At 41.6% G+C, this 12,124-nt stretch overlaps 1 protein-coding gene across 1 annotated transcript; it reads left to right on the top strand.

Moving 5' to 3' along the window:
* Window positions 1-2,376: 2,376 nt before the first annotated feature.
* On the top strand, window positions 2,377-11,349 carry LOC139367612 (sal-like protein 4). Its single transcript, XM_071105877.1, has 4 exons — window positions 2,377-2,539; window positions 7,107-9,626; window positions 9,766-10,076; window positions 10,892-11,349. Exons 1-4 carry the CDS (start codon window positions 2,377-2,379, stop codon window positions 11,324-11,326), a joined length of 3,429 nt encoding a protein of 1,142 aa, XP_070961978.1. The 3' UTR covers window positions 11,327-11,349.
* Window positions 11,350-12,124: the final 775 nt, after the last annotated feature.

Genomic DNA, 12,124 nt, shown 5'->3' with positions numbered 1-12,124 from the left:
GATTGGAGTGATTGGAGTGATTGGAAGTCTGGGCCAAAGTTGTCTCTCTTGAGGAAGAGTCTTGTCTGTCTGTACTTCTCTTGCATGTGATTTAAACCAACCTTGAAATATACATGTGATATGTCTTTTTTTTTTTTTTACAATTTTAATAAGAATAATTATATTTTCAGTTAACAGAAACACCTTCACATAAGTTATTGGTAACTAAATCAATGACAAAACTGATAATGTACAGTGCCTTAAGAAAGTATGCATACCCCTTAACTTATTCCACATTTTGTTGTGTTACAGCTTGAATTCAAATGGATTAAGTAAAAAATAAATAAAATCTACACACAATACATGACAAAGTGGAAACATATCTAATTTACAAAAGTATTCACAACCGTAAGTCAATACATGTTAGAATCACCTTTGGTAGCGATTACAGCTGTGAGTCTGTAAGAGCTTTGCACACCTGGATTGTACAATATTTGCACATTATTATTTTAATTATTCATGCTCTGTCAAGTTGGTTGTTGATCCTTGCTAGATAGCTATTTTCAAGTTTTGCCATAGATGTTCAAGTCAATTTAAGTCAAAACTGTGACTAAGCAACATTCAATGTCGTCTTGGTAAGAAATTCCAGTGTATATTTGGCCTTGTGTTTTAGGTTATTGTCCTGCTGAAAGGTGAATTTGTCTCCCGTGTCTGTTTGAAAGGAGATTGAAACAGGTTTTCTTCTAGGATTTTGCCTGTGATTAGCTCCATTCATTTCTTTTTTATCCTGAAAAACTCCCCAGTCCTTAAGGATTACAAGCATAACCATAACATGATGCAGCCACCACTATGCTTGAAAAGCAGTATTACTGTACAGGCTTCCTTTTCTCTCTGTCAATATGTTAGTATTGTGAAGTAACTACAATGTTGTTGATCCATCCTCAGTTGTATCCTCATCACAGCCATTAAACTTACTGTTTTAAAGTTAGCATTGGTCTCATGGTGAAATCCCTGAGCGGTTTCCTTCCTCTCCGGCAACTTAGGAGTTAGGAAGGGCGCCTGTTTCTTTGTATTGACTGGGTGTATTGATGCAGCCTCCAAAGTGTAAATGATAATGTCACCATGCTCAAAGGGATATTCAACTTCTGCTTTTTACTCATATACCAATAGACAGGTTGGTTGTTTAGCAACTAAAACAGACAGGGTTGCATTAAATTGTTGACAACATGTTAACTATTTAGTCTCCAATGATTATAGAAAACATAAATACATTTGCACAATGAACTCGTCTCTCAAATACATTTTTTTGCCATATTAGCATTGGCATGAAATCAGTCAAAACACCTCAAAGCAAGACATGGTATCAAGAACAAGATTAAATTAGCTGAAGCGAGTCACATACGATTCCCCATATGGCAGTTTTTTGTCATTGTCGGTAGCTATCTGGCCATCCAGAATCACAACTTTTTTGTGACATTGTCATCTAACCCATCTATTGGTGCCCTTCTTTGCGAGGCATTGAAAATTCTCCCTGGTGTTTGTGGTTGAATCTGTGTTTGAAATGCACTGCTCGACTGAGGGATTTTACAGATAATTGTATGTGTGGGGTACAGAGACGGTAGTCATTCAAAAATCATGTTAAGCACTATTATTGCTCACAGGCTTGCCATAACAAAGGGGTTGAATACTTATTGACTCGAGACATTTCAGCTTTTAATTTTTAATTCATTTGTAAAAATGTCTAAAAACATACTTCCACGTGATGTGGTATTTTGTGTAGGTCAGTTACTCAATTTAATAAATTTTAAATTCAGCCTGTAACACAACAAAATGTGGAAAAAGTCAATGGGTGTGAATACTTTCTGAAGGCACTGTAAATAATTTTATGAATGATCTTAATTATTTTTTGTAACTTTTACAATTTCACAATACTTTTTCATTCAGCTCACCTAGATCACAATGCAAAGGATAGAGTGCAGGGTTTATGGATCATAAACAACATATTTGACTGGACATTGGAAGAAAATGACAGATTAATATGAACTAAAATCTCTGCAAGGGATTATTAATTTCTCAAAAAGGTTTTTCAAAATGTTCTACATGATGAAATACACTTTAATGTGTACCCTAAACAAACTAAATTGAATGAAATGATTATCGAAGTTACAATATTTCCATATATACAGTATAGCAGATTTTGTATTTCTGTAACTCCTTTACCTCCCTCCCCATCGTTGCCCATCCACTAGTATCGCATCTCCCGCCCCCTTGGCATTCTGCTATTCTCATCAATGGGCCCTATTTGAATAAAGTGTAAGCACTTGGAGTGGAGCCAATCAGCTGTCAGAGGACCATGATACATCGCAATGCATTATTGATAATAATAATTCCTTTGACATGCGCATTTCTACTTCAGGGGCTAATTTTACAACCCGAAGAATTTGTAAAGAAGGGACGAAAATTGCGTTACTATTTGCTCCCGATGGTTGCACCATGTCCAGGCGCAAGCAAGCTAAGCCACAGCAAATCAATTCCGATGAGCCCGGTTCGTCAGAAAATGGTGAGTTTTTGGACTGTTAAACTACTTTTGGAAAGAGTCGCGCAGGGTTACATTTATCCAATGTTGCAAGGTAGCAACCTTTTTATTTGGAAAGTTATTCATTGTTTCTCCTCGCACTTTGACCTGGCTGGATCATGACCCTTGGAACTGACCATGCATTTAAAAAAAAAAAATTATAAGCCTGCGAGTTTGAAGTTACCATTTTTGCCAATATACAGTTGACTTTTTGAAATTGTGTAAGCGGGTTTCTTGTTTGGAAACCTTTTGCGTTTATTCGTGAATATTCGTATGAATAAAATACGGTTTAATCTGTTTGAACATCAATTGATCAATCGATTGCGTTTTGTTGAATAGAGTCAAAGCCCACTGTAAACGACATGATGGCTTAACTTTGAGTTAAGTTTCTCGAAAATGTTACCAATGGAATACGAAACTGGAATAGCTGGGTGACTACTAACGTTATTGCTATAGGCTATTTAGAATGTTAATGTTTGGCTGTATTTTAGATGATTAAAAAGGTAATTGTAGAGAAATCCGTTGCACGTCTTTTGATATTTTTACATAGGCCTAATTGAAGAACTATCCATGTTCCGCATCAGAATTTGATTGCATGTGGTGTTTCTCCTACTTTGGACTGTAGAAGTTTTTATTTGTGCTCAAATACATGGCATAACGTTGCACTTTTGTCAGTGTTTGATGCAATGTATTTTGGGGGCAAGTTTATAAAAGGTTCCAAACAGTGTGGTATGAAATGTGACTCAGAAGTAAGCTGATTTAAAGGGGGAAAGGGGGGGGGCAGTGGTAGGTTTGTAGGCAAGCAAGGGTTGGCGGTGCGGCTTGTGTTGCCATGTAGGCATGCCATAGTAATTAACTTTATGAATGATTCTATTGATTCTACTTACATGTAGGGTACGCTGCTTGATTGGGAGTGTGCATATGTTCGATAACTTCTTGTTGGTGTTTCTTTGATCTGAGAATAGTTACGTTCCATTTAATACAGGTTATCAATGTACTCTCATTAAGTGGCATCCTTGTGTAGTTTCACCTCGTGCCATATTGCATTTTAGGTGATCTGATACAATTTATGCGCCACCAAGTGGTCATGTGATTTTTATTTTATTTTACTTGACACAAGTGGGAAAGTCAGTCTTGTTATTTAGAAATGGTTTATTTGTTTTCTACTTGCTTTCCCTTAATTTTGCGGGTTCTTGATTAGTTTCGTCTGAAAATCGCCCACTTTTTTGCATAGTAAATCTTAAAGGTAACGTTCTCCTCCCTCTGCCTACTGCGTTATGCACTGCAACAGCATTGCAAATTTGTTTGACAATGAACGGATTCGGAATACAATGCCATTTGCCATTTTTTTCCACCCGATTCCAGTTGCCTGGTGAGCGATTAACAAGGGCAGCAACAGTTTCGTTGGAAGGATGCAGACAGTCTACCCCACAGAGAGTACATTAGCTTTTGACAATGCGACTGGTTGTGAAATGGACTCAGTCGGCAGACATAAAAAATCATCACTTATTTATTCCAGTCACATTTTGCTAGAATTTACTTTTCATGTAAATGAGAAGTTGATGTGCGAGACGATTGCCCCGGATCATTTCTGGGTTTTAAAGGCAAATCGATGGATGTCTTTTTATATGAAGCCACTGTTCTGACTGATTATTGTGAGCATAGGTACACAGTCGTTTTGTTTTATATTGACATGGGTTTTAAGTTCAATTCTAGTACAGGTCGTATAGATCTTTGTTTATAGTTGAATAGTCGCAGACTTGAATTATTGTGGCAAATTCAGGCATATTACAGGCCCACACAATGAATATTGGTTTACATGTCCTTATAATAAAGTGTGCTTGTTATCGGGAGTCATTTACGTTTCTAAAATGAAATGAGTGTCAGGAAAGACAGGCTGGTCTTATTTTTTTTTAATCCAGGGGCGGCAGGTAGCCAAGTGATTAGCGCGTTGGGCTGGTAACAGAAGTTGTTAGATCGAATCCCCGCGCTGACAATGTAAAAATAGGTCGTTCTGCCCCTGAACAAGGCAGGTAACCCACTGTTCCCAGGGCGTCATTGTAAATAAGAATTTGTTCTTAACTGACTTGCCTTTTTAAGTAAAGGTTAAATAACTAAAATAAATAAATAGACATTGGTTGCTTGCCCCTGGTGTTTTTGTCAGATGTTGCCCTCTGCTGGCAGTAGTGCACTGAGCCCAAATTGCACGAAATCAATGCATTGACTGGAAATGTGATTGAGAGAGGTTTTTCATGAATGTAAATGACTGATTCAAGTTTTGCCCACCAAGCAATATTAATTTATAATATATATTAACCTCATTATTTATTGAAGTATTTGAATACCACCTTGAATGTGTGTATATAGTAGCAGTCAAAAGTTTGGACACACCACAACATATGGAATCATGTGCTAACAAAAAGTGTTATTTTAGATTCTTCAAAGAAGCCACACTTTGCCTTCTCTCAACCAGCTTCATGAGGTAGTCACCAGGAATGCATTTCAAAAGGTGTGCCTTGTTAAATGTTAATTTGTGGCATTTATTTCCTTAATGCATTTGAGCCAATCAGTTGTGTTATGACAAGGTAGCGGTGGTATTTTAACAAAATAGCCCTATTTGGTAAAAGAACAAGTCCATATTGTGGCAAGAACAGATCAAGTAAGCAAAGAGAAAGTACAGTCCATTATTACTTGAAGACATGAAGGTCAGTCAATCTGAAAAATTAAGAACTTTGAGAGGTTCTTCAAGTGCAGTTGCAAAAACCATCAAACACTAAGATGAAACTGTCTCATGAGGACCGCCGCAGGAAAGGAAGACCCAGAGTTACCTCTGCTGCAGAGGATAAGTTCATTAGTTTACCAGCCTCAGAAATTGCAGCCCAAATAAATGCTTCACAGAATTCAAGTAACACACATCTCAACATCAACTGTTCAGAGGAGACTGTGAATCAGGCATTCATGGTTGAATTGCTGTAAATAAACCACTTCTAAAGGACACCAATAAGAATACTTGCTTAGGCCAAGAACCACGAGCAATGGGCATTAGACTGGTGGAAATCTGTCCTTTGATCTGAGTCTAAATTTGAGATATTTGGTTCTAACTACCGTGTATTTGTGAGACGCAAAGTACGTGACTGGATGATCTCCGCATGTGTGGTTCCCACTGTGAAGCATGGAGTTGTGGGGGTGCTTTGCTGGTGACACTGTCAGTGATTTTATTTAGAATTCAAGGCACACTTAACCAGCATTCTGCAGTGATACGCCATCCCATCTGGTTTGCGCTTAGTCCCAATATCATTTGTTTTTCAACAGGACAATGACCCAACACGCATCCAGGCTGTGTAAGGGCTATTTGACCAAGAAGGAGAGTGACGGAGTGCTGCATCAGAAGACCTGGCCTTCACAATCACCTTACCGCAACCCAATATAGATGGTTTGGGATGAGTTGGACCGCAAAGTGAAGGAAAAGCAGCCAACAAGTACTCAGCATAAATGGGAACTGCTTCAAGACTGTTGGAGAAGCATTCCAGATGAAGCTGGTTGAGAGAATGCCAAGTGTGTGCAAAGGGTGGAGAATTTGGAGAATCTCAAATAAAAAATATATTTGGTTTTATTTAACTTCTACGGGATCGGTATCCCCCACGGGACGTTTAATGTAGGCTAATGTGATTAGCATGAGGTTGTAAGTAACAAGAGAATTTCCCAGGACATAGACATGTTTTATATGGGCAGAAAGCTTAAATTATTGTTAATCTAACTGCACTCTCCAATTTACAGTGAAAGAATACCATGCTATTATTTGAGTGTGCACAATTGTGAACTTGAAAGTTATTAAACCTATTAGGCACATTTGGGCAGTCTTAATACAACATTTTGAACAGATATGCAATGATACGCATTGGATCAGTCTAAAACTTTGCACATACACTGCTGCCATTTAGTGGACAAAATCTAAATTGTGCCTGGGCTGGAATAATACGTTATGGCATTTCTCTTATATTTCAAAGATGATGGTACAAAAAAACGCATGTTTTTTCCCTTTGAATTATCTTTTACGAGATCTATGTTCTCCTAAATTAATTTTACATTTCCACAAACTTCAGTGTTTCCTTTCAAATGGTATCAAGAATATGCATATCCTTGCTTCAGGTCCTGAGCTACAGGCAGTTAGATTTGGCTATGTCATTTTAGGTGAAAATTGGGGGGGGGGGGGTGAACAATCCTTTTAACACTTTTTTGGTTACTACATGATTCCATATGTGTTATTTCATAGTTTTGATGTCTTCACTATTATTCTACAATGTAGAAAATAGTAAAGTAAAGAAAAACCCTTGTAGATGTTTCCAAACTTTTGTGTGTGTAAAAAATATATACACACATACACTACCACTATCTTGTTTGACTGAAATTGAAAAATAACTCTAAATGATAGAATTGAAATTCAACATAGAGATGTACTTATACTGCCTATTTTAATTATATCCAGGCTGTAATTAATTTGCATTCGTTGGTTTATTGTTTTTAACCTGACATTTCCCTATTATCATTACAGGCGTTCTACAAGACGGTCAAACTGAAGAGAATGGGAATGAGGTGAAGAGGTTTAGAATGGACGAGATGAAGGTCTGCAACAAATGTTGTGCTGAATTCATCGATGAGGCTGAGTTTTTAAAACATCAGAATAATTGCACTAAAAGTCATGAGATGGTCATCATGAAAGATGGAGAGGGGAGAGAAGTACCAGATGACTTCTCACAGAGTGACTTTCAGAAAGACCACAGTGACTGCCAGTCCAGCAGTAAAACTCTGTCAAAGTCCAATGCAGTGTCTATGGAAAGGATGGAGGAAGAACCAAAATCAAACAGTGAGGAACAACCATCCAAACAAGACCAGGTGGAGATGTCTGACAGTCCCAGGCCTGAGATGAGTTGCCATCAGCACCAAGCCTCATCCAAACCCCAAGATTCAAATGTCACCTTGGAGTCCATGCCTGGCACCAAAGTGGCTGTCACTCAGCACTCATCGAACAGTGGTTTGAACAACTGCAAGTCTCCACAGGCCTCCCAGGAGGCCTTGCAAGCCATCCCTGTGATCCTGGAACAGCTAGTGGCCCTCCAGCAGCAGCAGCTCCAGCAGATCCAACTGACTGAGCAGATCCGTATCCAAGTGTCAATGATGGCTCCACAGAGCCTCCACTCGGCCCTAGGGGCAGCAGTCGACCCCCTCAAAGCCTTAGGAGTTCATCTCTCCCAGCAGCTCTCTGCTGCAGCAGCCCTGATCGGCAAGAGGACTGGCAACCAGAGCCTCTCGCTAGAGTCCCTCAAACAGGGTAAACTACCTCTGTCCAATGGCATTCCCACCTCACTGGCTCGAGGCATGGGGCCGATGCCCTTCAAAGCCGATATGTTGAAGGGGCTCCCAGACATGGCCAACCACCTACCAGCGATACTGCCTCATTCAACAGGCTCCGTGGTCTACCAAAGTCCCCTCACTAGCCTCTCATCAGGGATGGATCCCTCTAAGAAAGTAAAGAGCAAGATCCCAAATATGCCTGAGTCTAAAAATGGGTCTGGTGGCGACAGCATGTACAAGCACAAATGTAAATACTGTGGGAAAACGTTTGGGAATGACAGCGCACTCCAGATCCATTTGCGCTCGCACACTGGAGAAAGACCATTTAAATGTAACATATGTGGAAACCGTTTCACAACCAAAGGAAACCTCAAAGTGCATTTCCAAAGACACAAGGAAAAGTACCCTTACATCAGGATGAACCCACATCCTGTGCCGGAACACCTTGACAACATTCCCACCAGCAGCGGCATCCCCTACGGCATGTCAATGCCCATTGAAGAATCCAACATGGTGGACATGAAGCCAATGCTCAGCCTCCCATCTCCAGGTTTCCACCCATCAGCACTGCAGGGGTTCAAGCCTTCATTTGATTGTTTCAGGAGTGACCCGTTCTCCCAAAGAGCGTCATCGGGAGGTGACTGCGTGTCAATTTCCTCAAACATGTTCAATCACGAAATGGGCTCTGATCAGGACCACCAGGTATCTAAAGAGCTAATGGGAGCGCTGCATCACATGAATGGCAAAGGCCTTCCTGGCGACCACAACAGCTCTGAAACTGCCAAGCTACAGCAAATGGTGGATGGACTGGAAAAGAGGACCAATGACCCAAACGAGTGCTACATCTGCCACCGAGTGCTCAGCTGCCAGAGCTCCTTGAAGATGCATTACCGTACACATACGGGCGAGCGGCCCTACAAGTGTAAGATCTGTGGACGTGCCTTCTCCACCAATGGCAACCTCAAAGCTCATTACGGTGTTCATCGGGCCAACACGCCCCTCAAGATGCAGCACTCTTGCCCCATTTGCCAGAAGAAGTTCACCAATGCGGTGGTTCTTCAGCAGCACATCCGCATGCACATGGGAGGCCAGATCCCTAACACCCCCATGCCAGAGACCCAGCTCGATGCCTTGGAAGAAATTGACTCCTCTCTGCCTGACGAGAAGTCCATGGACACCAACGGCTTTGAGTGCATGGTAGACCAAGACGCAGAGCTTGACTCTCAAGAAAAGCCAAGCGACACCTCCGATTCTCTCGCACCATCTTTCTCTGAGGAACCACACCAACCTAATCAGGACCCTCAATCCTCTATGTTCTCCAGCATAGCTGCTCAGGAGAACCACATGAAGAACCTCACCTTGCCTCTCAACCTGCAACGCCAAAGCGGCACTGCCTCGGAGTGTGATGGAGTGCCCCCCAAAGAGTCCCCATCAGCCGCCGAGTGCATCCGGGAGCATGAGTACCGGAATGGCCGCAGCCCTGACATCTCAGACTCTGTCTCCTTCCACTCCTCATCACCAGTCAACGGACTGGCTGCTGCCTACATGGCTAAGTCCCCCGAGTCAGCCGTCCCTGAGGATTACACCCGGAATGAGCATAGAACGGACTCTGACAGCAGCTCTCAGGATGCCAATGGAGCTCTGGACCTAACGGCACCCAGCTTTACCCAAAAAAACATCAAAAAAGAGCCTGGCCTACCCTTCACTAATAGAGAGTATGGTAAGTGTATAAGCCCCTTTGATTAGAATGTGCTTTATTGTAAATCAATCACATTCCCTGTAGGGTTTTAAAAATAGGTTGACTGGGAGTAATCTTGATTATTGTTTATTAACTGGATTTATTTTTCTTCTCTTAACAGCTCCCAGCCATTTGCCTCCTTTTATGAGGGTGCCTCCCAGTCTGGTCAAACTGGAGAGGCAGATTCCCCCAGAGAGCTCCATGGGCATGGGCCCTCTATTTGTCTCCCAGATGCCTCAGGGAGTGGGAGGGCAGCCACGGGATGGCTCCAGTGCTCACCGTAGATCCAGCAAGCAGCATCTGTGTAACTCCTGTGGCAAAAACTTCTCCTCTGCCAGCGCCCTTCAGATCCATGAAAGGACCCACACTGGCGAGAAGCCCTTTGGCTGCACCATTTGTGGCAGGGCCTTCACCACTAAAGGCAACCTCAAGGTAAGGCTTTTTTTATAGAAATGAAATGCTATTAAAGCCTTTGTCTTTCATGGACTCTGTGGCCTGGTATGAAACAGCTAACTTCCTGCAATTCTAAACATTTTGCCATGGGGCAAAGAGTAAAATGTGCAGTTTTTTTTATATAGCTAATCTCATGCTATTTTGCCATGAGGCTGAGAATGTTTTGCTGTGTTGACTGTAATAAATGCACTGAATTATGAGCTTGAGGCCTGATGAGCTGTCTTTGCTAAATGAACAAATTAAGTAGGCGTTGGCATGGTGCATATAGCCATAGAAGCACAGTGACATATGCCTCAATGCAGTCATAGTCATGGATTATTGGGGGTGTGGCTTTTAGTTATTTTTGTCCACCATCCCATCAGAGTGAATGTCATTCCAGTGCACTGCTTGGTATGAATTCTATCTGATAGTGTTTGTATGTTTAGGTAAATATACAAATGTCCTATTTGGAACATGAGTAGAAAGCATCATTTTTGTTGTTGCTTTATCTGATTGGGTTGGCCTGGCTCGCCAGTGGCTGGGTCTGGGCCCACACGTGCCTACGTGGCTGGATTGTCCCAAGTGGATGTTAAGTAATTGTCAACATTTTGATTAACTAGCCCTAACCTTAACCCTTATCCTAACCCTAAACTTAACCCTTACCTCAATCCTGGCCCTAACCTAAAACATTACCCTAACCTTAGCAAGCATTTGCTTATCAACAGGTGGTTTAATAGTATGACCACCTAAATGGAACTATACAAATAAGTTTGACCTCATTTTCTGTAGTAATATCTATTCCATGCTTGTTTTAGGTGCACGTTGGAACTCACATGTGGAACAGCTCTGCGAGGCGCGGCCAGCGCCTCTCTCTGGACAACCCCATGGCCCTGATGGCGATAAGCTCAGAGTCTGGCAACATGATGCCAGAGATGATGCCATCTCCCAGGGAACTGGGTCCTCCTCCGCCGATGAACTTCGACCAGTCTCTGTGGAACCAGTACACTGCAGCTTTCACCAATGGCCTGTCCATGAAGACTAACGAGATCTCTGTGATCCAAAATGGCGGAATGCCTGGTAGCCTAGCCGGTGGTCCTACGGTCTGCTCTACTGGAGGCCTGATGGAAATGGATGGGTCCCACTCTGGCCTGCCTGCCACCATGGCAGAGATGGAAAGGAATGGCTCAGAGTGTGTGGCTAGATCTCAGTTCCAACATTTCATGGAGGAAGGGAAAATTGCAGTGAACTAGTTGTAAAATGGAAGAACAAAACAGTTTTATCTGTTTTTGTTTTGCTTATAGTTTCTTTGTCGATTGTGTACGGATTTTGAATATTCATAGTAGCAGTGTTAGCTAACATCGCCACTTGGTCCTTGACTGGTACAATCAACACGTGCTATTCCAACACTTTCAAGAGATAGTCCATAACCCTTGCTGAACATATTGCTGTTTTTTTGCAAAGCCTAGTTGGAACTCTCAGTAACTTAAATGATGCAGCTCTTCCCTTTTCATTTGAACAATTCACCCCTTAAGTGTTATTTTTAGTTGAAGTTGCTCAAACTACTGTAGGTGTATTTACGGTTATATTTTTCTCCATAATATATGCGGGTATTTCTGTGACACTTTTTAGTCTTGTATCCTGAAGTTGAATGTATGGCTTACTTGAAACCGCTTTGATTCAGAATGTCTCTCTCCTTGACGGAAGAACCTGTAGGATTTTGTCTAGCATTATGAAAGCTTCAGTGTATGACCGATTGTGGACACCATTGTTTTAGTGCAGATAAACAAGTGGTTGTCCTGATTCCTCTACAGTACATAACTACTTGGCTCTCGACCTATTGTGTGCCATACATTTTCTGAAATGTGTGTAGTTTCAAAATGGCCAACCGTCTTGCAACGATATTTCATAGGAAAGTGTTTGATATTTCAAGTTGTCTGCAGCAGCTCGGAGGTGGTCTGCTGAGAGTTATCCGTCAGGTGTCATATACTTTTGTTTGATCCAGACAGACTGATTTGCTCAGTCATCTGTTTTGGATGTTGATTATGTTT

This window comes from Oncorhynchus clarkii, chromosome 16 (assembly GCF_045791955.1).
Source record: "Oncorhynchus clarkii lewisi isolate Uvic-CL-2024 chromosome 16, UVic_Ocla_1.0, whole genome shotgun sequence".
Classification (NCBI taxonomy): Eukaryota; Metazoa; Chordata; class Actinopteri; order Salmoniformes; family Salmonidae; genus Oncorhynchus; species Oncorhynchus clarkii.
Note: the sequence above shows the minus strand (reverse complement) of the source record. Positions and strands in the feature narration are given on the sequence as shown.

Bases quoted from the DNA above. Each gene is read 5' to 3' on its own strand.
- LOC139367612 (XM_071105877.1), top strand. From the start codon at position 2,377: ATGCGCATTTCTACTTCAGGGGCTAATTTTACAACCCGAAGAATTTGT. The intron at 2,540-7,106 runs GTGAGTTTTTGG...TTATCATTACAG, and splicing joins GCCCGGTTCGTCAGAAAATG to GCGTTCTACAAGACGGTCAA. The intron at 10,077-10,891 runs GTAAGGCTTTTT...TGCTTGTTTTAG, and splicing joins CCACTAAAGGCAACCTCAAG to GTGCACGTTGGAACTCACAT.